This window comes from Pleurodeles waltl, chromosome 3_1, assembly GCF_031143425.1.
Source record: "Pleurodeles waltl isolate 20211129_DDA chromosome 3_1, aPleWal1.hap1.20221129, whole genome shotgun sequence".
NCBI lineage: Eukaryota > Metazoa > Chordata > Amphibia > Caudata > Salamandridae > Pleurodeles > Pleurodeles waltl.
Genome location: NC_090440.1, coordinates 1,783,070,366 through 1,783,095,379, shown reverse-complemented (window position 1 = coordinate 1,783,095,379; position 25,014 = coordinate 1,783,070,366). Strand labels below are relative to the sequence as shown.

Genomic DNA, 25,014 nt, shown 5'->3' with positions numbered 1-25,014 from the left:
ACTTATAATCTGGTTTGAAATCATTTGATGCTGAACTAATGTATACTCTGCCATTATTAACAGTTTTAATATTATTAATAAGTGTGATTCTTCTGGAGATAATTTAACTGTATTAATCAAGTTCAGATATATACGCTGTTTTAATGAGCCACTATTGATCTTATATACTTATCATCTGTGAGAGTTATCTTCGTGACCTTAGCATTGTTAATATAGGAAAATAAATCTATGAATTTTGTTACTAAACTGGTGTGGTTATTGACTGAAGCTTTATAATATTGAATGCTATTGATTTGTTATTGATTTGTTGGACCTCGCAATTCCCATAGGTGACATCCCCTCAAACCTATGTAGCTTCAATCCATCGTCCTCTAGCGCAGGATCCATTATTCGGTATTGATAATAGTTTGGATCTCGTGGAGGGGTACCCACATTGGGTGAGAGTTCTTTAAAGCAAAAGGATTATTTTCTCTTAGAGTCATCTGGAGGGTTCTTAGATTAATCCAATCATGTTGGGCTCTACAGTTTGCATAAAGCCAGACGTATATGCACATTGAAGAAAACATTTTGGAATACAGTACAGTAATCTTTTTAAACTTTAAATTGGCTTTCACAACATGAACAGTATTCTGCACATGCATTGTGGAACCATCACACCTTTGAGTGAGAGCTGCGCAATAGCCCTGTCTCAAAACTGGAGAGCTCTGTGTCCTAATTGATGCACAAGAAAGGCTATAATCAATTGTCCCTGCACTTAGATACAGCACGGCTAGATGTGCAAAAATGGTAATGTGAGCAGCACACCACAAGCAAGGATCTCTGAAGAACTGGAACATGCATAGGTAAAGTACAAGCACCCATGAGGAGCAACAACCTGGGCTGTGCTTCTGTGCAACCTTAAAAGATGACGAGCGTGGGAGAGAAACTGGAAACCTTCTCCACATGCGCGAGCTGTCATCAGATCAGAAAAGCTGTACCGGTATAAGAAATCAAGAACTGCAGGTTAAGCAGTGGCCTTGGAAACAAGCTTTGGATGACCAGTGCGGTTTTGTTGCTGCTGTCCCAAAAAGAAAAACATTATAGAATTGCTGTATAAGTTGTCTCACAAAGGGCAGCGGATTTGTGACATAACTTAAACACCAGTAAACAGTCTAAAATGGAAGTTACGGAATTTCCAATTTGGTTGTTATTTTAGTTCATTATAATATAATATTTTGAGTTATTTTGATTTGTTTCAGTGTGTCGTTTTGTCTGCTATTGTATAGAACAATGGTGATAAAAAAGCACCTCGACTCATCTGATAATCCTGGCTACACCTGGGGACCACCTGTACAGTGAAGACAATGGAAAATATGCTTTTCACATATATGTTAGGCCTTGGAGGAGAGTGATATGGACGTTACTTTATACCTTAGGCATTGTGTGTCGTAGATCTATAAGGATTTACCAGAAATACTCAAATCGGATGGACAATTGTCCAATGTGTAGTAAATGTCACTGGCCATGCTAGAAAAAACATCTTACACCTAAAATGAACATAGTTTTAGAGAAGAATAGGTTTTTCGCAAGAGCGCACATGAGTGATGAAAATAGTCCAGGTGATATTGCTGCATTTAGATGACTACCTGTCACTTGTGAGTCTGGAGCACTAAAAGAATCTCTTATCAGTGAACAAAGAGTTAGGTGTACTATTACAATAAAAATAGAATTAAAGAAAAATGATTGCAGAAAATCCTTTCCTTGACAAAGCAATTCAGACAGTCAATGGTGTGAAACATACAGCTATGTATTTAAAGTGGATGGATGGTTCTCCTGGGAGGAGTAAAAATGTAGAAGTAAAGCGTGAAGAAAATAAAAATGGAAGATGACAAACAGAGGAAAAGGAGGTGGAGAAAAAGCAACACAGTGACAATAGGAGTATAAACTTTTATGAGTATAAATGCTCTGGTTATATAAGTCCGACTAGCATGTGCGAATGTCACATGTAGAAAATGTTCAACAAGCATTGGTATAATACCATTAGGTCTGGCTTTAAAGGAATGGTGTATGGTAATGTGAAGCATTACAAGAAAAATAGAATAAGAGAATGGATATGTATTTGTGTGGAAGCAAAAAACTGTTGAATAAACTGGTGCATGTTAAATGGTCAGGTGACAGCTGCACTGTCAAGCCAGACCTAAAAATCCATGTAGGTGAATGACTGCCCTCCTCCCATCTTTGCTGCTGCCATAAAAAACACCATAAATTATCAAGTTATCTAAGACACTTAGGTGGTCATTCCGACTGTCAGAAGACCGCTGCCGGCATTCTGACCTTCCCGCTGGGCCGGCGGGCGCTAACTATGTTAGCGCCCGCCGGCCCAGCGGGAAGGAGGGCTGCAACACAGAAGCCGGCTCCGAAATGAAAAGCCGGCCCGGGCCCTGTTAGGGGGGCCCCTGCACTGCCCATGCAAGTGGCATGGGCAGTGCAGGGGCCCCCAGGGGCCCCAAGACACCCGTTCCCGCCAGCCTCTTCCTGGCGGTGACAACTGCCAGAAACAGGCTGGCGGGAAGGGGGTCAGAATCCCCATGGCAGCGCTGCTTGCAGCGCTGCCATGGCGGATTAGCCCAGACGGGGCAAAATCGGCGGGAAACCGCCGGCCCCGGTTTTCTGACCGTGGGCTAGGAAGCACCGCCAGCCTGTTGGCGGTGCTTCCGTCATTCGTGGCCCTGGCGGTCTTAGACCGCCAGGGTCAGAATGACCCCCTTAGTTTTAGAATGTCATGTGTGTGCTTGAAAGCTCAAGCTCAGGCACCTAGATAAATAAACAAAATCATCACAGCTGCATGGAGGGCAAGTAATTTTCTGTGAGAGCACACAACTTCTGTCAGATTAAAATATGGGGTTCTGGCTTCCATCATTGTGGGGGGAATTTAACAACTCTCTAGTGAGGTACACATAATTGTCTGGAGACAGCAGTGCTGTACAGCTAGACCAAAAAAGGTGGTACTTCGTCAAAGCATCAAAGTAGGGAAAGGGAACATAAAAGAAATTAAGGATATCTGTGAAAACATTCAGGAAGTGGTTCTGATTGGTGGTGAGAAACAGTTCTCTTAGCTGCTAAGACTAATGTAAATTCATTCTGTAGGACCTAGAGAATGAAGGGAACACTGTCATTAACTCAACAGAGAACCCCGACCCTTGCCCCCAAAAAACTACAACAATATTTATGACTGCGTAAGATGGACAAGTTTCATGACTACTGGACTACTTAGAGCTGGCTGATTGGGAAATTCACCTTTGCTGACTAATTCTGGTCAACTTCACAACCACACTGAGTTACTTCCCAGTAGAACTGCACTCAGCATGCTTAAATAATCAGGATGGGGATGGTGGAAGCCTATGCACTGCAGTGACTGCCACTTCAAGCTAAAGAGAAAGTTCCTATGCCAAAACGGGACCATAATTATTACTCTTGCCTGAATTTTACGAGAATGCTAGAAAAGAGTGGTTAAGGTGGAACACACAGAGTAACCCTGAAGGCTAAATATGAGACAAAGCATAAAATCCCCAAGAGAGAGAGGGTCTGGGAACCTGGGGCAGTACATCAAGAGTTTTGTGATCTATGCTGAGACAAAGAGGTCTATTGCTGGCACCATGAACTGCCCACATATTTCCTAAAAAAGTTCTTTAACATAAGGTTAGATGTTGGAAAGGTGGATAGATCCTAATCAGCCTGTTAGCTAGTATATTATCTATGCCCCTTATGTGGACTGTCTGTGACACCCGGTGCTCATCTCACAAGACCATCAGTAAGCTAATGAACCCAAAGAACAATAGAGGTCTCCTGAAGACTGATTGAAGCTATAGTGACTGTTGTGGTTGTTTGTATTAGCACCAGTGCTTGATGTATCTATCACCTGAAGAAAATAAATTCCTAGAGAGCTGTGAAAAAATCTGCCAACTCTAACTCCACTTCTAACTTGCTGAAATCTGCAGTCATCTCGGCTATCAACCTTACAGTACAAAAGCACCCTTCTCCCTTCTCTCACATTTTCTTTAGCCACCACTAAAGAGCATCCTGGATGTTGGCTTGAACTGGAGTCAATACTTTAAGCTCCCCAGATAAAAGGTACAAATCTTCTGCTGATGGAATACTAGTGAAAACAAGTGCAGCTTGACCAAGGGAACAACAAGTGTTACTATCCTGTAACCAGTATCCTTCAACATTGCCATGCTGATTCTTGATATGGTGATATGGTGGGGGGTGGAGTAGCGTGACCGTGAGTCTCCATACTTGGTTTTCAAAAAACACTGTTGCTTGGTTGTTTGTGGGCCTGGTGAGGATTGACTTTATGTTGGGACCAGATGTGATATTTCTGGGTAAAGAATAGGGCCAAATGAATTGTCCTGCAGACCACTTCCTGTTTCAACTTGCATGCACATGGAGAATATACAGGTCGAGATAGGAGCAAATCGATGGTTCAATGATGCTACTACTAGTGTCAGGATCCTGGGAAAATTTAATGTAATTTCCATTCAAAATAGTAGAATGATGTACTGATATTGTTTGTTTTGGGTTACAATCCTCAAGCATAAATGATAAAACAGACGGACTGAGGTGTGAAGATAAGCATCCCTGAGATCCAGTGATCAAATCTCTCGGATTCCCTGACACAATGATAACCTAAAGTCTCTCCATCTTGATGTGGTTGGTGTTCAACCTCTAGATCTTTAAGATAAACTATAATCAGTGTCACATTGTTTCAGTGCCTCTTGCTATTCAGTCTCAATGTATCATTAGACACCACTTCAGATCCCTGTTGCTTGATTCCTAAAATGCCTTGCTCTTTTTCCGTTGCTTGGACAAGCCGGGAGAGACTATCTCCCTCTTCCTTTACCTAGGCTTCACTGTTCTCATTCCCATCTGTGCTGCAAAGATCACCTGCGCCACACAACTGTTTCCTGGCACAAGGCAAAAAGCCGAAAGGGAGGAACTCACAAGTGAACACGTCCGCCATGCCCGTTTTTTCTACTTTCACGGTTTCTTCATCTGCCCAAGGGAGCTTACAGTAGTCAGGGTGAAATCCCCCACTCCAGCTTCACGATGTCCTGACATTCAGCTTGGTGCCCTCGCCTCTTGATTGCACACAGAAAATTGTCATGACAATGTCTCAAACAGCAAGACTGCTAAAGGTCAAAGCCCTTGCAAGTTAGCATCATGTCACAAAGACAGGAAAAGAAACAGGAAATTTGGAAGGAGGAAGGGTAATTTTACACAAGGAATGAGGCTGGCAGGTGTGAAAAGATTTTTTAGACAGTAGGAACCAGTAAGTTTTTCTGACTTCATGATGAGAATACCCCACAAGTAACCAGAGTGGCAAGGAAGAGAGAATGAGCATCATATTATCCTGTCTTTTTATTTATTTTCTTTTGTCAGTCAAAGTGCAGCTATCACTACCTAGCAGACCTTAGAAGATGCAAAAAACACAAGATTAGGAAAGCTGGAAAATGACAACTGTATTTTTGTTTCACCCAAAAACATGGTTAACAACAGTAAGTTGTGGGATGAGATAAAGGCTTAATGCAGGGCTAGAAAACGCCCTCCATTTAGATAATAACATTTACCTTTTTTAACCTTTATAAAAATCAATGGGAAAATCAGCCTAACAATATTCGAAAAACACCATGTTATAGTTAAAAACATGCACACAGTGAACACCTGAAACAAGAACTATTTCCATAATTTAATTTCATCAATGCAGACTTTTAATAATGTAAAGGTGCAAACAATTTTAAAATAAGCACGATGCATGGAAATACTAGCTGAAGAAAGGGTATATCATGGGCATATAGGTCTAACGCAGGGGTCTTCAAACTGAGGGGCGGCCCCCCCTACGGAGGCCTCAGGTGATCCCAGGGGTGGGGGGGGAGGGGGAGTGTGCCAGGCTCTGGCCAAAAGAAGCATTACACAGATAACAGTGCTTTGTTTTAAGCAGAAACATGTTATTGAATTTTTTAAAAGGTAACAGTACTTAACTGCAATGTTTAAATAAGTCTAGACATATTTAAACATTGCCATCTTTATAAAATATTTGTGAAAAATTCTGAAGGGGGGGGGCAATGATTTTTATTTTTCAACTTGGGGGGGCACGACATTAAAATGTTTGGAGACCACTGGTCTAACGGTCACAAGGCAGTGATTTCAAATCAACAGTTAAATGATTGATCAATGTAAATAAAAGGCCAATTATCGCTACTCTGTACCGCCCCTGCATTTAGCTTCCAGGTTTAAAAGAGAGCCTGTGAGGCCTTACCTTGCAGCATTAGTATTTAGAATTAAAAAAAAAACTAAAGGGATAAGTTTGAAATAAAGAAGTAACCTTGAAATTATTCCAATATCATTTCAAGCCATAAACCTGGAACATTACCTTCTAGAGTAAAGTCCAGCAGCACATACTCGTACGCACAATCCGTCTTTTTTTCCACTTGGGGTCTCTTCAGTGTAGCAAAATAATTTAATAAACCAACTAATTTGTCCCTAGAATGTAATATCTGATCCCGGTTAGGTAACAGTTCATGTTGGAAATAAAAATATTCAACTGACATTTTTTAAAAACAATTACTAACTACTGTTTTACCTTATCCACAGAAGTATTAATTTTCAAGAAGAGCTTGTGAAACAAATCTGCATACTTGAGACACAAGAACACAATTTTGTTCCTGGGTTGCTCTTGCAAAAAAGGCTAAATTCACCGAGAAAATCGCACTTAAGAAACGGGTACATCTAACTGCGAGGCTCTTTAGAGATGCGAGACAGAGCCTTCCCTGTTCTCAGAGGGCAGCCATCTGGGCTTGTTTGTTTCTGTTTTCTGCTCTGAGACAGAAGTTTGACCGGGATTGAGACAGGATGCTAATCAAAGGAAAGTCCAACAGTCTGCAGTCCTCTGTAACTCCATAATTGCCTAATGTCCGCTTTAAAAACGTACTTCAAGTTACTATTTTAGGAAGCTTCCTTCGGGTTAAGAATGTCTAATTGTACCAATGAATATAAGAGTTAATTACAATCTGTTGTGCTTTCATAAACTAGAAACGGCTGCAAAATCGCAGTGCTGAAATAAAAAACGTGGATCTGCATTCACTGTGCAAAATCATTTCAAGCCATAAACCTGGAACATTACCTTCTAGAGTAAAGTCCAGCAGCACATACTCGTACGCACAATCCGTCTTTGTTTCCACTTGGGGTCTCTTCAGTGTAGCAAAGATTTTTCCAGGGCTGCTGTCGTCCGGGTCGTCCAGTTTCCTCAGCCCGCACCCCATTCTGCAGGCTTCAAGGGGGTGAATGCTTACGGGGGATGGGCGGGGAAGCAAGACGGGTTTGTTGCCAAAAAAACTGAGCTCACGGGAAGAAATCTTCTCCAAATGCAGAGAAGTCGTGATTTCTGTAAATTGGCCTAAAATATAATAAAGGATGCCGAGTTCAAATTTCAGAGGCTGTTAACCACATCGGGGTAAACTTCCTAAGGCCATTTGTAAAAGTTAGCTGCAGATTCCACAAGTCCAGACAATGCCAGGGAGGTCTTGATCTTGCAGCAGCATGCAAAGCGGCGCTATGCGCGGGGAGAGGGCTACAGGGGGTGTCTGTTCATGCCACGTCAATTTACAGCCAGCCCCCTGGCAGGCTCCTTTAGCCTTGGACACCAATGGGGCTTTGCAGACCCACCTCCACCGCCCCCTCTGGCAAAACGTTGAGGAAGTGATGGCAAACTGTTAATAAACAGGCATATTACAACTTATCCGTAGCCAGTAGGTGATCAACGATATTCTCAGTTTTTGTAACGAGTCGAACTTCTAAGACTGAACAAGGAAAAGGGGTGGGGATGGGCGAAGGCGGCAAGGGATACGGAAACTACGCGTTTTTTTTGCTAAATCAAGGAACCCTTTCAAGACAGTGTAGTAAGTTTAATACTTTGTACTTCTCCAGGAAAATGTTTCGCTCCTGCAAAATTAACGATATTGTAATGGAAAAAGCAGGGCATGAGTTCAAAATGCAGCCTTTCTGGATAAATAACATTTACTTAGACACATTCATTCAAAACGACTGCCGAATTATAATAGTTAATCATGTGCTGGAATATTACCAAGCATTGCCAAAAACCAACTTGTCTTGCCTATGTGAGATCTATTGGCTTTGTCAATGTTTTGTAGTGCTGCTGTACACCAGTGCAGGTACTGTGCATTGTACAGTATGGGAAGCATGGTCACTGCATACTATGGTATGGAGGGTCAATGTATAATGTGGTATGTTATGGCCTGTAATTCTGTTTACTTAGTGCTTGCTACCCCTGACACTGCGTTGAATCTCTAGTAGAATGATTATACATTGTTATTCAGAGTGGTGGAAATGGTAGACGAGAGTCTGTTACTTTGATCAGGGGTGTGGAATTTAATAAAATATCTACTTGTTCATGGGACAGGCTGTTTGTTAAATTTACTTGTCCTGTAAAAAAACGACTTGTCCTTTTGGTGCCATGTAGTGAGTGCCGCGAAAAATTATGGCAGCAATCTCATTATGTAAGAGCTACGAAAAATAGTCTCTCTGATTGTGCCAGGGCTAATACTATAGTCAGGCTTGAATACTAGCAATTTCAAGCCCTTCTATAGCAATTTCCTTTTTTTTGCCACCTTTCCGCAAATCTACTTACTGGGGCTAGAGGAAGCAGTAAGTAATGGTTCCAGGGCTAGAATGCCTTTGAGTCTGTGCAAACCTACTAACTTGCATGTTTTAAGGATATTTCACCAGCTCTTCTCTAATCTTCTCCCACATTGAGAAAAGTTGGAAGTTTACACCTGACAAGGGCAGAAGTCAAAGTTCTTCCAGGGTTGGGAAAAAAGTGGGTGGAGGGAAAGTAAACTTGTAAACGATTAATAGATTTTTCGCAAGAGCAAATAAACACATGCATATTTGCTCATGCTAAAATATAGTTCACAAATATTTTCTAGGAGTACGATATCCTGGTATACTTCTGTAAATTCTTGTGAGTTCATGAAAGCAGTAATGCAAAGACATATACCATGGGTGCACTTTTGTGACTTTGTTTAAAAATTGGGCCACTGATTAGGTCAGGCGTCAACCAAGATATTTTGTTTTTATAAAAAAAATCTATTTCTCTCGCTATCTATTGGCTCGTTTTACTGCGAGTATTAACAATCTGATATGTCACAAAGAGCATAATGGCACACTAAATAGTTTTGTTCAGTGGCAGGAACTATTGTGGCAATGTGCATTTTGAGAACAAAAAAAGTGTTTTGCTTTTTGCCAATGTTTGCTATGATGTTGAGGGCCTGGCAACTCCCACAACAATAAAGTGTCACAAAAGGCATGTCAAAACAAGACACGCATTGACAAAACCAAAAGACTGACAAACAGTATCGGATTGGTTGCCTTTGCTAGTGCTTGTTTATTTTCAGGTTTCCCACAATCTTGTTGAAAATGGTTACACTGATTTTCCATTCTGACTATTTTTTTAAAATACTAGCATGCATTAACACATTTTACTAAATGATGCTTCAAAGAAATAGTGCCTAAAATTTCACAGTTATTTAACAAAATGTTTTTTTTCTTACTTATATTTTTTTCTGAACAGTTTATTTTGAAAGCAAACAATCTTTAATCTTGCTTACAAGCTTCTGCAAATATTTGCATCTAATCAGAGAGCATTCTGGGATTATTATATGTAGCCTCATATTGTAAAACTTTTCAAACGTGTGTACACTTATTTTTACTGGAACCACTGTCAGTGGTGCAGTGTGACCTTACAACATTCATTTAGAGTGCTCACCCTAATAATAAAGGGTTTGCATTAATAAACCATAAATACAAGTTTGAACAGCATTAACATATACAGCAGCAGCTGCTGCAGTTTGCAAGGGGAGAGTCAGATACAGAGAGGAGAAAATAAATCAAACTTACCCTCAGGGACACCACAGCCTTGCTTGTCACCCTTTTTTGTCGTTGTGGTGTCCCAGCATTTGCTGGGACACCAGCACAGGCTCCCTAGCAATCTTGACGCTGCTTACATGCTACACTTAGCATGTAAGCAGTGTCAGGATTGGTCTGAGCGTCAGTCACTGCTGCTCTGACACAAGCCTGGGGTCTGTGCTGTTTCTCCAGTTGAGAAACCTAAGTGTGCATGTGTGTTTGCTGGCCAAACACACATGTGCACCTAGGTGCACTCTCCCCCACCTCCGAGGCCCAACCCCACCCCTCCCTGCACTGCTGTGCCAGAAGTAGAAAAACAAAACAATAGAAAACAATTGTTTTATTTTTCTGCTTCTGGCTCAGGTAATGGGGCGACTCTCCTTCCCCCTAGCGAAGGAGCTGCCCCTGAACATATGGATATAAATATTACCTCAACGGAAGACAGTTCCCTTCCCTGTAAACTGTCAGCCAAGGGGTTTGTGCTGCAGGGGTTTGGGCCTACTTGTCCAATGGACAAAGTAAACATAACAACCTGTTGTCCTTGCCCCCAAACAATATGTCTTGGGCGTTGGGCTATAGGAATTCCACACCCCTGTTTGATGACTAGGATAAAGGATGGATAGAGCAGGAAAGAGTTTAGAAAGGATTATCTGGGAGTTCATGGTAGTAAATTTGGTTTAGGGTGAGTCAGAGAGTCTGTCAGTTGGATTAACATGATAGAGAGTAGAAGAGTTTTGAAAGGGTTATTTAGGAGTTCACAGTAGTAAAAAAGGTTTGGGATGAGTCAGAGAGTGGAGGAAGGGGATATTTTGGAAGAGGAATAGAATGAGTCAGAGTGGTGGTTTGGGGGAAATTAGTTATTTTTTTCTCTGAAGTGGGAGAAAAATATGTGAATATGTATATACGTAATCACACGTAAAAGGTATACATACACAGAGGTTTTAACATGATACACGTACGGAAAATAATCAGGAGATAAATTGTGCTAGATAAAGTCCCATATGTACATGCATGGATAAATATTTATAAACTTAGGCTCCTAAAGGAGCAGTTAGATGTTTATTTTTCAATTAAAAATGGAGGCTGGATGTAAGTATAAAATTGGTTCCGATGATGTAATATGGACGCACAGTTTTTTGGGATTCTTTGTCTAGTGTGAATAAGGTTCAATTAAATTACCTCTTAGAAACGAAAGTAAAAAAAACACACTCCATTTTAATGATGCAAAACAATTACTTGAGTAAGATAGGCACAATTAGAGGCTAGAATGAAGCCACTAGGTTTCTTCTTAACTAGTTTGTTTTTATATATCCAAAATCTACAGCGCAAGCCTGTGTGGTTCAAGTTTGTGTTCAATCATATTATGTTGTTTTTGTCTTAATTTTTCTATGCACAGATAACTAGACTTCAGGAAAAGTTATGGAGACATCCCCCCCATCAGAACTGTTCAAGAAGCAACAATGTACAGGTTTTATGGTAAATTTGAAAAAGAATTGACAACATTGTAAAATAATTTGGACTGGTATTTATTTGTTTAAATATCTTACCTTTTAATGGCCATGGGCTTATTTTCAGGTGGTGAAGGAACCTAGACCTTCTTTGCAGATGTTCCCCCACATTTTGTCCCATTTAGAACTACTGGATGCTGGTTTTTGACTCTGACAGTGCACTGAGGCATGCTGCTCTTTCCCCTAAAACAAGGTGTGTCTGATTGTTTAACAGTTGGCGCAGGGCATTCCACCACTGTAAGTCCCTAGAAAATGGTACCCCTTGACCCTAGAGCATGGGTAGTAAAGAGTGTCCCTAAGAGCTGCAGCATACCATATGCTCCCAAAGGGCCCATACACAAAATTCACACAGTCTGCCATAGCAGACTGCATGACAGGGTGCAAGCCTTGAGTGAAAACACGACATAGCACACTTACTGTGTGTCATGCCAAAATCACTACATATAATATATGTAAGTCACCCCAATCTGGCCTCGAACAGCACCAAGGCAGACCTACCATTGAGAGACATCAGGATCCACAAGACCAACATCACGAGTGGTCCTACTGCCATGTTTCCCCTCTTGACCTGGTCACAATACCCAGAGTGAGTCTCTGACCACTGCAACTCGATGCCTCAAAGCACACTGGGACCTGAGCCCCTTTGGGATTAGCCAGACTCGTCTCCCAGTCGCCGCCTGCAGCCCCTTTCTGCAGGGACCGAAAACCATAAGAGTTTTCAGCAGCATGACCCTGCCAGATGAAGCACCACTGCACAGAACACCCCCACCCCGAGTTTGAGTGAACCAGCAGTGTCGCTGCGTGCAAAAGACCCTCAAGACCTGAGGCCCCTTTTGGGTTCAGCCTGACTGGCCCCCCAGCCCCTACTTGCAGCCTCTTTGCCACAGGACCACTTCCCACTGAAGTGAACAGAATACCGGACGCCAAAGCGAACCTCTGCACCTGAACGCCCCAGTGCCTCCTGACATGACCTGTTGGTGCTGCCTTGGACCTTGCCCCATACTCATCTTATGTCCAGGAGAACAGTCCTGTAAGTCATTGCTAAGTGACCCTATGCAGTATGTGTTTATTGCCCTTAGGATATTACGGCTTGAAGCTCACCTATTGTGACTTGAAGATTGATAACTCAAAAAGTACTTATCCGATTACGATGATCTTGGTGTTTAAACTAACATAAAAATATGTATTATTTTAATAAACTGGTGTCTGATTTCTTTTTTGAGTGTGTCTCGCTTACTGACTGTGTGTGTGCAATGAATGCTTGACACTATTCTCTGATAAACCTAACTGCTCGCCCACACTACCACGAAAGAGAGCTTTGGGTATTATTGTAACCTCTGTAAACCAATAAGGGTCACCCTGAACTATCTGCATAGTGTGCCCTTACATTGCTACACTATATAGATAACTTCCTACAAGCGGCAAGTATGACATTAATGCCTTATTCCAAGCCTAAAGATATGCCAAGTGTTGGGTGTGCTGTGGCGACAATGGAGGACTGGTTCACAAGTATCCACAGTAAAGTAAGACAATGGGATTATACACAAGGCAATGATTGTAATAATGCTGGCGGTCAGTGGCAGGGGTGGATGCTGCTCCGTCATGTCAGACCATACACCGTCACACCTATAATGAAGCAGTTATAGGTGTGACGGTGTATGGAGAGGCGGCGATGGCAGCGGAGCAGCATCCAGGAAGCCCGTTCACTCCCGGAGCAGAGCGACACAAGAGGTAAATGCTGTCCGAGAGAGAAGGGTGTGTGTGTGTGTGTGTGTGTGTGTGAGTGCATGGGGGGTGTGCGTGAGTGTATGTGTGGGGGGATGTGTGTCTGAGTGCATGTATGTGTGTGTGTGCATGTAGGTGAATGGGTGCATGTGGATGTGAGGGTTTGAGGGGACCTGTATGTAGGGGTGGGGGATGGTGAGGTTCGAGTTTGGGGGGCCTACAAGGGGTTTTGGGGTTGGAGGGTTGGGAGGTCGCTTTTTGGGGTTCAGAGGTGGGGGTGGATCTAGGAGTTTGGGGGGTGGGTAGGTGTGGTGGCAAGAGGGGGGGTTTGGCGTGTCACATACAGGTGACAGGAATGGTTATTCCGGTCACCTGTATGCTTTCCGCCAGGGATTACCTGGCAGGGTATATCACCAGGAAATCATAAATTATGCTGCAAATGCAGTGAGTTCTGTGAGATAATTTTACCATTGCATTAAATTAAAACCCGTCTGGACAAATTCTTAAACTCACTACTACCAGCCTAACTGTTTAATACAGCAATCAGAAACCAAAACGTGACCAGGCAACAGCTGCAAAAGACCTGCCACTGCGCAGCACCACATGTGCCTGCAAATTTCAATGGGGAGAGACGACGGGGACAGGGAAAAGAATGAAATAAAATAAAATAAAAAAACACGTACCTTTCCGTTCCTGACGCCACCTCCTGCTGCCTCGCTAGTAGCTCCTTTTCTGGTGTCGCAGCATTCAATGGGACTCCAGCACAGGCTCCCCAGCAAATCTGAGCAGCTCAGGCTGCCGCTCAGACACAGCCCTGGGCTCTGTGCAGTTTCTACCACCAGCTGTTAATCACAGCCGTGTGGAGAAACTTAAGTGCGTATATGTGTTTGGCCGGCCTGAGACAGCCGGCCAAACACACCTGCAAACTTAGGTGAACTCTGTATGCCTCCCACCTCCTGTGTGACACAGACTCACCCTGTACTGCTGGCTGAACCATCAGATGAAAAATAAAACGATAGTGGAACTATCATTTAATTTTTCATCTCCTGACTCTTAGCCAGAGGGGCGACGCTCCTCTGCCATTGCGGAGTAGCCGCCCCTGTTTTGAAGTAACCTTTGGGCCACTTGAGTTCCAAACAAAATTATCCACCACAGAGTAGCTCCTGGGAGAAGAATGGCAAATCCACAATCATGCCTGGAACGCTTCATTCACAGAATCACATGCTATGACTAGCCCTGTTTATAGGCCCAGAGCCACTTGTCACCCATACATGTGGATTGTAGATAGAGAAGCTAACACACAGGGCCTGATTCAGACCTTGGCGGACGGCGGAGGCCGTCCGCCAAGGTCCCGCCGACCAATGACCGCACCGCGGTCAAAAGACCGCGGCGGCCATTCAAACATTTCCGCTGGGCCGGCGGGCGCTCTCCAAAAGAGCGCCCGCCGGCCCAGCGGAAATGCCCCTGCAACGTGGACGCCGGCTCAGAATTGAGCCGGCGTAGTTGCAGGGGTGCGACGGGTGCAGTTGCACCCGTCGCGTATTTCAGACACTGAAATACTTTGTGGGGCCCTCTTACGGGGGCCCCTGCAGTGCCCATGCCGTTGGCATGGGCACTGCAGGGGCCCCCAGGGGCCCCGCGGCACCCCCTACCGCCATCCTGTTCATGGCGGGTTTCCCGCCATGAACAGGATGGCGGTAGGGGGTGTCTGAATCCCCATGGCGGCGGAGCGCGCTCCGCCGCCATGGAGGATTCAATCGGGCAGCGGTAAACCGGCGGGAGACCGCCGGTTTACCCTTTCTGACCGCGGCTGAACCGCCGCGGTCAGAATGCCCTTGGGAGCACCGCCAGCCTGTTGGCGGTGCTCCCGTGGTCGGTGACCCTGGCGGTCACCGGCCGCCAGGGTCAGAATGACCCCCACAGTCCATTAGGCAAGGGTCAAAAGTCAGCTTATGTTTTATGAGATGCAATACAAGCGTTATAGGTGCAGAGACAAACTTGTGATGCACAGAAAAATATTTATTGGTAAAGAAGTAACTATTATCTATCATTCAAGGATCACAGATGCAGAGGCATTACCCATCATACATGAAGTTACTGGTAAAACTGCAACATTAATCTGCCAAGGATTATTGGCACTTGTGGCATTTTTATAAAATGTATTGAATTTTAAAACAACTCTTTTCATGGAAGTGCAATCATACAAAAACAACTACAAGCGGGGAAGGCTATGTTGGATGCAAATATAGGTTGGGCAGAAAAAGACACTGATAATACATCAAGCATTGTCCAGTGGTTTGTTTTGTAGTCTACCTAAACAACCAGAAAATCTAAAATCCAACTCATTAGCCAAGGATTGTGGGCACAATCTGGTAACTCAATAACGCTTAAGAGAAGTTGGGGGGGGGGGTAATAAAACCAACTGGAGTATCTGTGGTACAAGAGTTGTTGGCAGTAATGTTGTCTTCTGAAGCCATCAGACTCCCAGGGAAAGTTCAGAGTTGACCCAATTACCCATTACGAGAGCAATAAAAACACAACCATGTAACTCCTCAGTCGTGCACAGGTTATAAATACGGAATCAGGCCAATAACCAGTGGTTATATGAAATTATACAAAATATCCCATTGAGACTGGGCTGCAGCGCCAGCTATGAGCAGTGTGTTAAGGTATCTGTTCAGAGACTCAACCCAGTCAAACGTAGTTTAATTAATTATAGCAGTTCACTCGGTACTACCGACCAAAGCAGCTCACAGGTTCTCCCAGATCTCCCCACTGACAAAGCATCCCCACCGCAGTCAACCTTACCACATTCCAAGAGAACACTGTGGTTGATAGTGTTCTCCAAGAATCAGACAGGACTCTGTAAACATCTGCAAAGTGGTAAAACACAACACATCCCCCTTACTCACACAAATATAATATGAGGACTTAGAATAAAATAAAAGATAATTATTAATTTGAATAATGACAAAATACAATAAGATTTGAACATCTTAAGCCACATAAATCTTTAACCATCGTGGCCTGCAGTGAGCTCTAGGGTTCCTTTCCAACTCAGTCGGACCCCAGACAAGTTGGACCGATGCATAGCTGAATTAGATTCATTAGGAGTTGATAAACTGTTGAATCCAACACGCAAACAAGATCCAGATGAGTCCAGACGAAGAGATCCAGATGGGTTTCTCCATTTCACAATCCTGGACACGCTCCACACATCATTATTGTCCAATATCATGACATTCCGCCTTACATCTTTGATACAGAAAGGACCCATGAATCCTGATCTCCCTTTCCTTCCAAACCCAGGTTTTTTCACCAACACCATTTCACCCACAGTCCTTTTAACCTCAGAGTCATTATGTTTGGTATTTCTGTTGATAAGATCTCCTAAGTCCATGCCCCTTGTTCAACTTCTCACTTAGTTGCTCTGACTGCAACAGCATTCCACTCATCCATGCTGGATTCATTTTAGTGCAACCCATTCTGCCTCTCAAACACACAAAAGGATAAATAAAAGTGACAGCATTGGGAGCATTGCAATGCACCCACCACATCTCTCTCAGCAGGTCAGACAATGGTGTCCTAGTTCGAACAGCTTCTTGAACACAATATTTCACCATCCTGTTCATCCTCTCAGCAAGACCATTAGCCTGAGGTAAATACAGAGCCGTCCTCAGATGCACCACAGCCAATGACTTCAGAAAATCTTGCATTTCCTGAGAAATCAATTGCACCCCATTATCAGTCACTAACTGTAGGAAGTTGGCTCTGTATGTGCTATTTCAAAGTAAGGAATAGCATGCACAGAGTCCAAGGGTTCCCCTTAGAGGTAAAATAGTGGTAAAAATAGATAATACTAATGCTCTATTTTGTGGTAGTGTGGTCGAGCAGTAGGCTTATCCAAGGAGTAGTGTTAAGCATTTGTTGTACATACACATAGACAATAAATGAGGTACACACACTCAGAGACAAATCCAGCCAATAGGTTTTGTTATAGAAAAATATCTTTTCTTAGTTTATTTTAAGAACCACAGGTTCAAATTCTACATGTAATATCTCATTCGAAAGGTATTGCAGGTAAGTACTTTAGGAACTTCAAATCATCAAAATTGCATGTATACTTTTCAAGTTATTCACAAATAGCTGTTTTAAAAGTGGACACTTAGTGCAATTTTCACAGTTCCTAGGGGAGGTAAGTATTTGTTAGGTTCACCAGGTAAGTAAGGCACTTACAGGGCTTAGTTCTTGGTCCAAGGTAGCCCACCGTTGGGGGTTCAGAGCAACCCCAAAGTCACCACACCAGCAGCTCAGGGCCGGTCAGGTGCAGAGTTCAAAGTGGTGCCCAAAACACATAGGCTAGAATGGAGAGAAGGGGGTGCCCCGGTTCCGGTCTGCTTGCAGGTAAGTACCCGCGTCTTCGGAGGGCAGACCAGGGGGGTTTTGTAGGGCACCGGGGGGGACACAAGCCCACACAGAAATTTCACCCTCAGCGGCGCGGGGGCGGCCGGGTGCAGTGTAGAAACAAGCGTCGGGTTCGCAATGTTAGTCTATGAGAGATCTCGGGATCTCTTCAGCGCTGCAGGCAGGCAAGGGGGGGATTCCTCGGGGAAACCTCCACTTGGACAAGGGAGAGGGACTCCTGGGGGTCACTTCTCCAGTGAAAGTCCGGTCCTTCAGGTCCTGGGGGCTGCGGGTGCAGGGTCTCTCCCAGGCGTCGGGACTTTAGGTTCAAAGAGTCGCGGTCAGGGGAAGCCTCGGGATTCCCTCTGCAGGCGGCGCTGTGGGGGCTCAGGGGGGACAGGTTTTGGTACTCACAGTATCAGAGTAGTCCTGGGGTCCCTCCTGAGGTGTCGGATCTCCACCAGCCGAGTCGGGGTCGCCGGGTGCAGTGTTGCAAGTCTCACGCTTCTTGCGGGGAGCTTGCAGGGTTCTTTCAAGGCTGCTGGAAACAAAGTTGCAGCCTTTCTTGGAGCAGGTCCGCTGTCCTCGGGAGTTTCTTGTCTTTTCGAAGCAGGGGCAGTCCTCAGAGGATGTCGAGGTCGCTGGTCCCTTTGGAAGGCGTCGCTGGAGCAGGATCTTTGGAAGGCAGGAGACAGGCCGGTGAGTTTCTGGAGCCAAGGCAGTTGTCGTCTTCTGGTCTTCCTCTGCAGGGGTTTTCAGCTAGGCAGTCCTTCTTCTTGTAGTTGCAGGAATCTAATTTTCTAGGGTTCAGGGTAGCCCTTAAATACTAAATTTAAGGGCGTGTTTAGGTCTGGGGGGTTAGTAGCCAATGGCTACTAGCCCTGAGGGTGGGTACACCCTCTTTGTGCCTCCTCCCAAGGGGAGGGGGTCACAATCCTAACCCTATTGGGGGAATCCTCCATCTGCAAGATGGAGGATTTCTAAAAGTTAGAGTCACTTCAGCTCAGGACACCTTAGGGGCTGTCCTGACTGGCCAGTGACTCCTCCTTGTTTTTCTCATTATTTTCTCCGGCCTTGCCGCCAAAAGTGGGGCCTGGCCGGAGGGGGCGGGCAACTCCACTAGCTGGAGTGTCCTGCTGGGTTGGCACAAAGGAGGTGAGCCTTTGAGGCTCACCGCCAGGTGTGACAATTCCTGCCTGGGGGAGGTGTTAGCATCTCCACCCAGTGCAGGCTTTGTTACTGGCCTCAGAGTGACAAAGGCACTCTCCCCATGGGGCCAGCAACATGTCTCGGTTTGTGGCAGGCTGCTAAAACTAGTCAGCCTACATAGATAGTCGGTTAAGTTTCAGGGGGCACCTCTAAGGTGCCCTCTGTGGTGTATTTTACAATAAAATGTACACTGGCATCAGTGTGCATTTATTGTGCTGAGAAGTTTGATACCAAACTTCCCAGTTTTCAGTGTAGCCATTATGGTGCTGTGGAGTTCGTGTTTGACAGACTCCCAGACCATATACTCTTATGGCTACCCTGCACTTACAATGTCTAAGGTTTTGTTTAGACACTGTAGGGGTACCATGCTCATGCACTGGTACCCTCACCTATGGTATAGTGCACCCTGCCTTAGGGCTGTAAGGCCTGCTAGAGGGGTGTCTTACCTATACTGCATAGGCAGTGAGAGGCTGGCATGGCACCCTGAGGGGAGTGCCATGTCCACTTACTCATTTTGTTCTCACTAGCACACACAGGCTTGTAAGCAGTGTGTCTGTGCTGAGTGAGGGGTCTCTAGGGTGGCATAAGACATGCTGCAGCCCTTAGAGACCTTCCTTGGCATCAGGGCCCTTGGTACTAGAAGTACCAGTTACAAGGGACTTATCTGAATGCCAGGGTGTGCCAATTGTGGATACAATGGTACATTTTAGGTGAAGGAACACTGGTGCTGGGGCCTGGTTAGCAGGGTCCCAGCACTCTTCTCAGTCAAGTCAGCATCAGTATCAGGCAAAAAGTGGGGGGTAACTGCAACAGGGAGCCATTTCTTTACACAAGCCCCCCCCAGCCCACAGGCCAGGAGACTCAGCCCAAGCTGGGAGAGTCTTCCTAGTCTGTCAGGCGAGGAAGAGTAGGAGAAATAGGCTGGTTAGTTGCAGGGCCTACTCTGCCTTACATCCTTCTGTTCAGGTCATTCCCTTTGAGGAACTGACCTACTTCCACAGTGATAGGACCTAGTCTGAATTGCCTCTTGTCTGCCTCTTCAATGTCTCCACCCATTCTTTCTATTTTGGTCTTAGAGGTATCCACCTCTGCTAACCTTATCTTGGCCAGGGTTACCCCTAGCTTACCCAGAGAGGTTACCCAGAGCTGGAGTAACCCCACCATGACCAATAGGGTCAGGGGGCCTAACTTGCTATTTGGCATGGGGTCAGACCACCATGCTAAGGATAGTGCCGCCATAAAGGCTAACACCCAGCAGAGGCCACTGACAGCTGTCAGTGCCCAGAACCACACCTTTAGCTCTTCACCTAAAAGGGAAGGGGCTAAGTTACAGGCTTCTTTGGGTTCAGGTTGCCTGTCTGCTGTATTAGAGTGGGGGGTTACCACATCTTGTAGTAAACACCCTTCTTCCACTCTTTCTTCTGTTAGCTGAGGAGCCACCCACTCAGGTTTAACAGTTGCCTGACTAGCCAGGACTTCTTGTGGGTCAGGTTGGACTTTATCAGGGCCATTTTTGGAGTTCTCCCCTACTGGAGCAAAATCTCCTTGGCTTGCTGTAACCTTGGCTAAAGGTTGTCCACCCTTCCTACTCTGTTTTCTTTTCTTCTTCTTCTGGGGCCTGCTTGTATTTAATGCAGAGGCAGGACTTCCAGAATCCTTGGGAGAGGACTGGCACTGGACCAGTTTCTCTCTTGGGCTCTGACTAACCTCTGGGTAGTCATTTCCAAGGAGACAATCAAGGGGGAGGTCTGTACTGACTACTACCCTTCTCCAGCTAAGAGTGCCACCCACTTCTATGGGCACTAAAGCCACAGGCCTCTTAGTGACCCTGTCTAGGCTAACTCTTACCCTGGCAGTCTCACCTGGGATGTACTGGTTTGAGAGCACCAGCCTGTCATGCACAATAGTGTGACTGGCACAAGTGTCTCTCAGGGCAGTGGTTGGGATTCCATTCACCAGTAGGTGGTGGAAGTGTCTACTTCCCTCTGGAATCTCCAACTCACCTGTTGGGCCCTGTTTCCAGTTGAAGGCTATGAAGACCTCCTCATCTGAGGAGTCATCTCCCATGGCTACACTGGTTACCCCTGGAATCTTGTTCTGGGGTTTGTTTTTGGGACAAGAAGTGTCCTTGGTGTGGTGCCCAGACTGTTTACAGTTGTGGCACCATGCCTTAGTGGCATCCCAGTTCTTACCCTGGTACCCACCTTTGTTTTGGGTTGTGTCTTGGGGCCCACCCACCTGTTCTGGTTTTTGGGGGCCTACAGAGGACTCTTTTTCTTTGTTTCTAGTGTCACCCACTTTCTCCTGGGGAGTTTTTGTAACCCCTTTCTTTTGGTCACCCCCAGTGGAAGTTTTGGTTACCCTAGTCTTGACCCAGTGGTCTGCCTTCTTTCCCAATTCTTGGGGAGAAATTGGACCTAGGTCTACCAGATACTGATGCAACTTTTCATTGAAGCAGTTACTTAAAATGTGTTCTTTCATAAACAAATTATAAAGCCCAACATAGTCACACACTTCATTTCCAGTTAACCAACCATCTAGTGTTTTTACTGAGTAGTCTACAAAATCAACCCAGGTCTGGCTCGAGGATTTTTGAGCCCCCCTGAATCTAATTCTATACTCCTCAGTGGAGAATCCAAAGCCCTCAATCAGGGTACCCTTCATGAGGTCATAAGATTCTGCATCTTTTCCAGAGAGTGTGAGGAGTCTATCCCTACACTTTCCAGTGAACATTTCCCAAAGGAGAGCACCCCAGTGAGATCTGTTTACTTTTCTGGTTACACAAGCCCTCTCAAAAGCTGTGAACCATTTGGTGATGTCATCACCATCTTCATATTTTGTTACAATCCCTTTGGGGATTTTTAGGATGTCAGGAGAATCTCTGACCCTATTTAAGTTGCTGCCACCATCGATGGGACCTAGGCCCATCTCTTTTCTTTCCCTTTCTATGGCTAGGAGCTGTTTTTCCAAAGCCAATCTTTTGACCATCCTGGCTAACAGGGGGTCATCTTCACTGGAGTTATCCTCAGTGATTTCAGAGGTGTTGGTCTCTCCTGTGAGGGAACCAGCATCTCTGACTATTATTTTTGGAGTCAGGGTTTGAGGGACCCTGTTCTCCCTAGATAGGACTGGTAGGGGGGAATTTTCCTCCCAGTCACTATCCTCTTCCTCTGAGTTGCCACCCTCAGAGGGGTTGGCCTTTTCAAACTCTGCCAAAAGCTCCTGGAGCTGTATTTTGGTAGGTTTGGGGCCCATTGTTATTTTCTTTATTTTACAGAGTGACCTTAGCTACCTCATCTTAAGATGGAGGTAAGGTGTGGTGTCGAGTTCCACCACAGTCACATCTGTGCTAGACATTTTGCTTCTAAAAGTTGGAATACTTTTTAAGAATCTACAACTGGTTCTAGAATCTAATTCAAACTTTTACAAACTTTTATACTCTAAAAGAAATGCTAAACAGGATCTAACACAAGGCCCTAGCAGGTCTTTTAAGAATTTAGAAAACTTTTCAAATTGCAAAAATCAATTTCTAATGACAATTTTGGAATTTGTCGTGTGATCAGGTATTGGCTGAGTAGTCCAGCAAATGCAAAGTCTTGTACCCCACCGCTGATCCACCAATGTAGGAAGTTGGCTCTGTATGTGCTATTTCAAAGTAAGGAATAGCATGCACAGAGTCCAAGGGTTCCCCTTAGAGGTAAAATAGTGGTAAAAATAGATAATACTAATGCTCTATTTTGTGGTAGTGTGGTCGAGCAGTAGGCTTATCCAAGGAGTAGTGTTAAGCATTTGTTGTACATACACATAGACAATAAATGAGGTACACACACTCAGAGACAAATCCAGCCAATAGGTTTTGTTATAGAAAAATATCTTTTCTTAGTTTATTTTAAGAACCACAGGTTCAAATTCTACATGTAATATCTCATTCGAAAGGTATTGCAGGTAAGTACTTTAGGAACTTCAAATCATCAAAATTGCATGTATACTTTTCAAGTTATTCACAAATAGCTGTTTTAAAAGTGGACACTTAGTGCAATTTTCACAGTTCCTAGGGGAGGTAAGTATTTGTTAGGTTCACCAGGTAAGTAAGGCACTTACAGGGCTTAGTTCTTGGTCCAAGGTAGCCCACCGTTGGGGGTTCAGAGCAACCCCAAAGTCACCACACCAGCAGCTCAGGGCCGGTCAGGTGCAGAGTTCAAAGTGGTGCCCAAAACACATAGGCTAGAATGGAGAGAAGGGGGTGCCCCGGTTCCGGTCTGCTTGCAGGTAAGTACCCGCGTCTTCGGAGGGCAGACCAGGGGGGTTTTGTAGGGCACCGGGGGGGACACAAGCCCACACAGAAATTTCACCCTCAGCGGCGCGGGGGCGGCCGGGTGCAGTGTAGAAACAAGCGTCGGGTTCGCAATGTTAGTCTATGAGAGATCTCGGGATCTCTTCAGCGCTGCAGGCAGGCAAGGGGGGGATTCCTCGGGGAAACCTCCACTTGGACAAGGGAGAGGGACTCCTGGGGGTCACTTCTCCAGTGAAAGTCCGGTCCTTCAGGTCCTGGGGGCTGCGGGTGCAGGGTCTCTCCCAGGCGTCGGGACTTTAGGTTCAAAGAGTCGCGGTCAGGGGAAGCCTCGGGATTCCCTCTGCAGGCGGCGCTGTGGGGGCTCAGGGGGGACAGGTTTTGGTACTCACAGTATCAGAGTAGTCCTGGGGTCCCTCCTGAGGTGTCGGATCTCCACCAGCCGAGTCGGGGTCGCCGGGTGCAGTGTTGCAAGTCTCACGCTTCTTGCGGGGAGCTTGCAGGGTTCTTTCAAGGCTGCTGGAAACAAAGTTGCAGCCTTTCTTGGAGCAGGTCCGCTGTCCTCGGGAGTTTCTTGTCTTTTCGAAGCAGGGGCAGTCCTCAGAGGATGTCGAGGTCGCTGGTCCCTTTGGAAGGCGTCGCTGGAGCAGGATCTTTGGAAGGCAGGAGACAGGCCGGTGAGTTTCTGGAGCCAAGGCAGTTGTCGTCTTCTGGTCTTCCTCTGCAGGGGTTTTCAGCTAGGCAGTCCTTCTTCTTGTAGTTGCAGGAATCTAATTTTCTAGGGTTCAGGGTAGCCCTTAAATACTAAATTTAAGGGCGTGTTTAGGTCTGGGGGGTTAGTAGCCAATGGCTACTAGCCCTGAGGGTGGGTACACCCTCTTTGTGCCTCCTCCCAAGGGGAGGGGGTCACAATCCTAACCCTATTGGGGGAATCCTCCATCTGCAAGATGGAGGATTTCTAAAAGTTAGAGTCACTTCAGCTCAGGACACCTTAGGGGCTGTCCTGACTGGCCAGTGACTCCTCCTTGTTTTTCTCATTATTTTCTCCGGCCTTGCCGCCAAAAGTGGGGCCTGGCCGGAGGGGGCGGGCAACTCCACTAGCTGGAGTGTCCTGCTGGGTTGGCACAAAGGAGGTGAGCCTTTGAGGCTCACCGCCAGGTGTGACAATTCCTGCCTGGGGGAGGTGTTAGCATCTCCACCCAGTGCAGGCTTTGTTACTGGCCTCAGAGTGACAAAGGCACTCTCCCCATGGGGCCAGCAACATGTCTCGGTTTGTGGCAGGCTGCTAAAACTAGTCAGCCTACATAGATAGTCGGTTAAGTTTCAGGGGGCACCTCTAAGGTGCCCTCTGTGGTGTATTTTACAATAAAATGTACACTGGCATCAGTGTGCATTTATTGTGCTGAGAAGTTTGATACCAAACTTCCCAGTTTTCAGTGTAGCCATTATGGTGCTGTGGAGTTCGTGTTTGACAGACTCCCAGACCATATACTCTTATGGCTACCCTGCACTTACAATGTCTAAGGTTTTGTTTAGACACTGTAGGGGTACCATGCTCATGCACTGGTACCCTCACCTATGGTATAGTGCACCCTGCCTTAGGGCTGTAAGGCCTGCTAGAGGGGTGTCTTACCTATACTGCATAGGCAGTGAGAGGCTGGCATGGCACCCTGAGGGGAGTGCCATGTCGACTTACTCATTTTGTTCTCACTAGCACACACAGGCTTGTAAGCAGTGTGTCTGTGCTGAGTGAGGGGTCTCTAGGGTGGCATAAGACATGCTGCAGCCCTTAGAGACCTTCCTTGGCATCAGGGCCCTTGGTACTAGAAGTACCAGTTACAAGGGACTTATCTGAATGCCAGGGTGTGCCAATTGTGGATACAATGGTACATTTTAGGTGAAGGAACACTGGTGCTG

General features: G+C 45.4%; 1 protein-coding gene across 4 annotated transcripts in view; it reads right to left on the bottom strand.

The window, feature by feature from the left end:
• RFTN2 (raftlin family member 2) overlaps positions 1 to 25,014 on the bottom strand; it is a 478,219-nt gene that overhangs the window by 286,482 nt on the left and 166,723 nt on the right. The window contains exon 1 of one of the 4 annotated variants that reach the window (XM_069225822.1): positions 7,160 to 7,698. The exons of 2 other annotated variants lie outside the window; for them this stretch is intronic. In XM_069225822.1, coding sequence (XP_069081923.1) covers positions 7,160 to 7,298 — 139 coding nt within the window. In that variant the 5' untranslated portion in view covers positions 7,299 to 7,698. Of the gene's footprint in view, positions 1 to 6,409; positions 6,603 to 7,159; positions 7,699 to 25,014 lie in introns of those variants that run through there. One more of the 4 variants, XM_069225821.1, reaches the window with a different exon arrangement.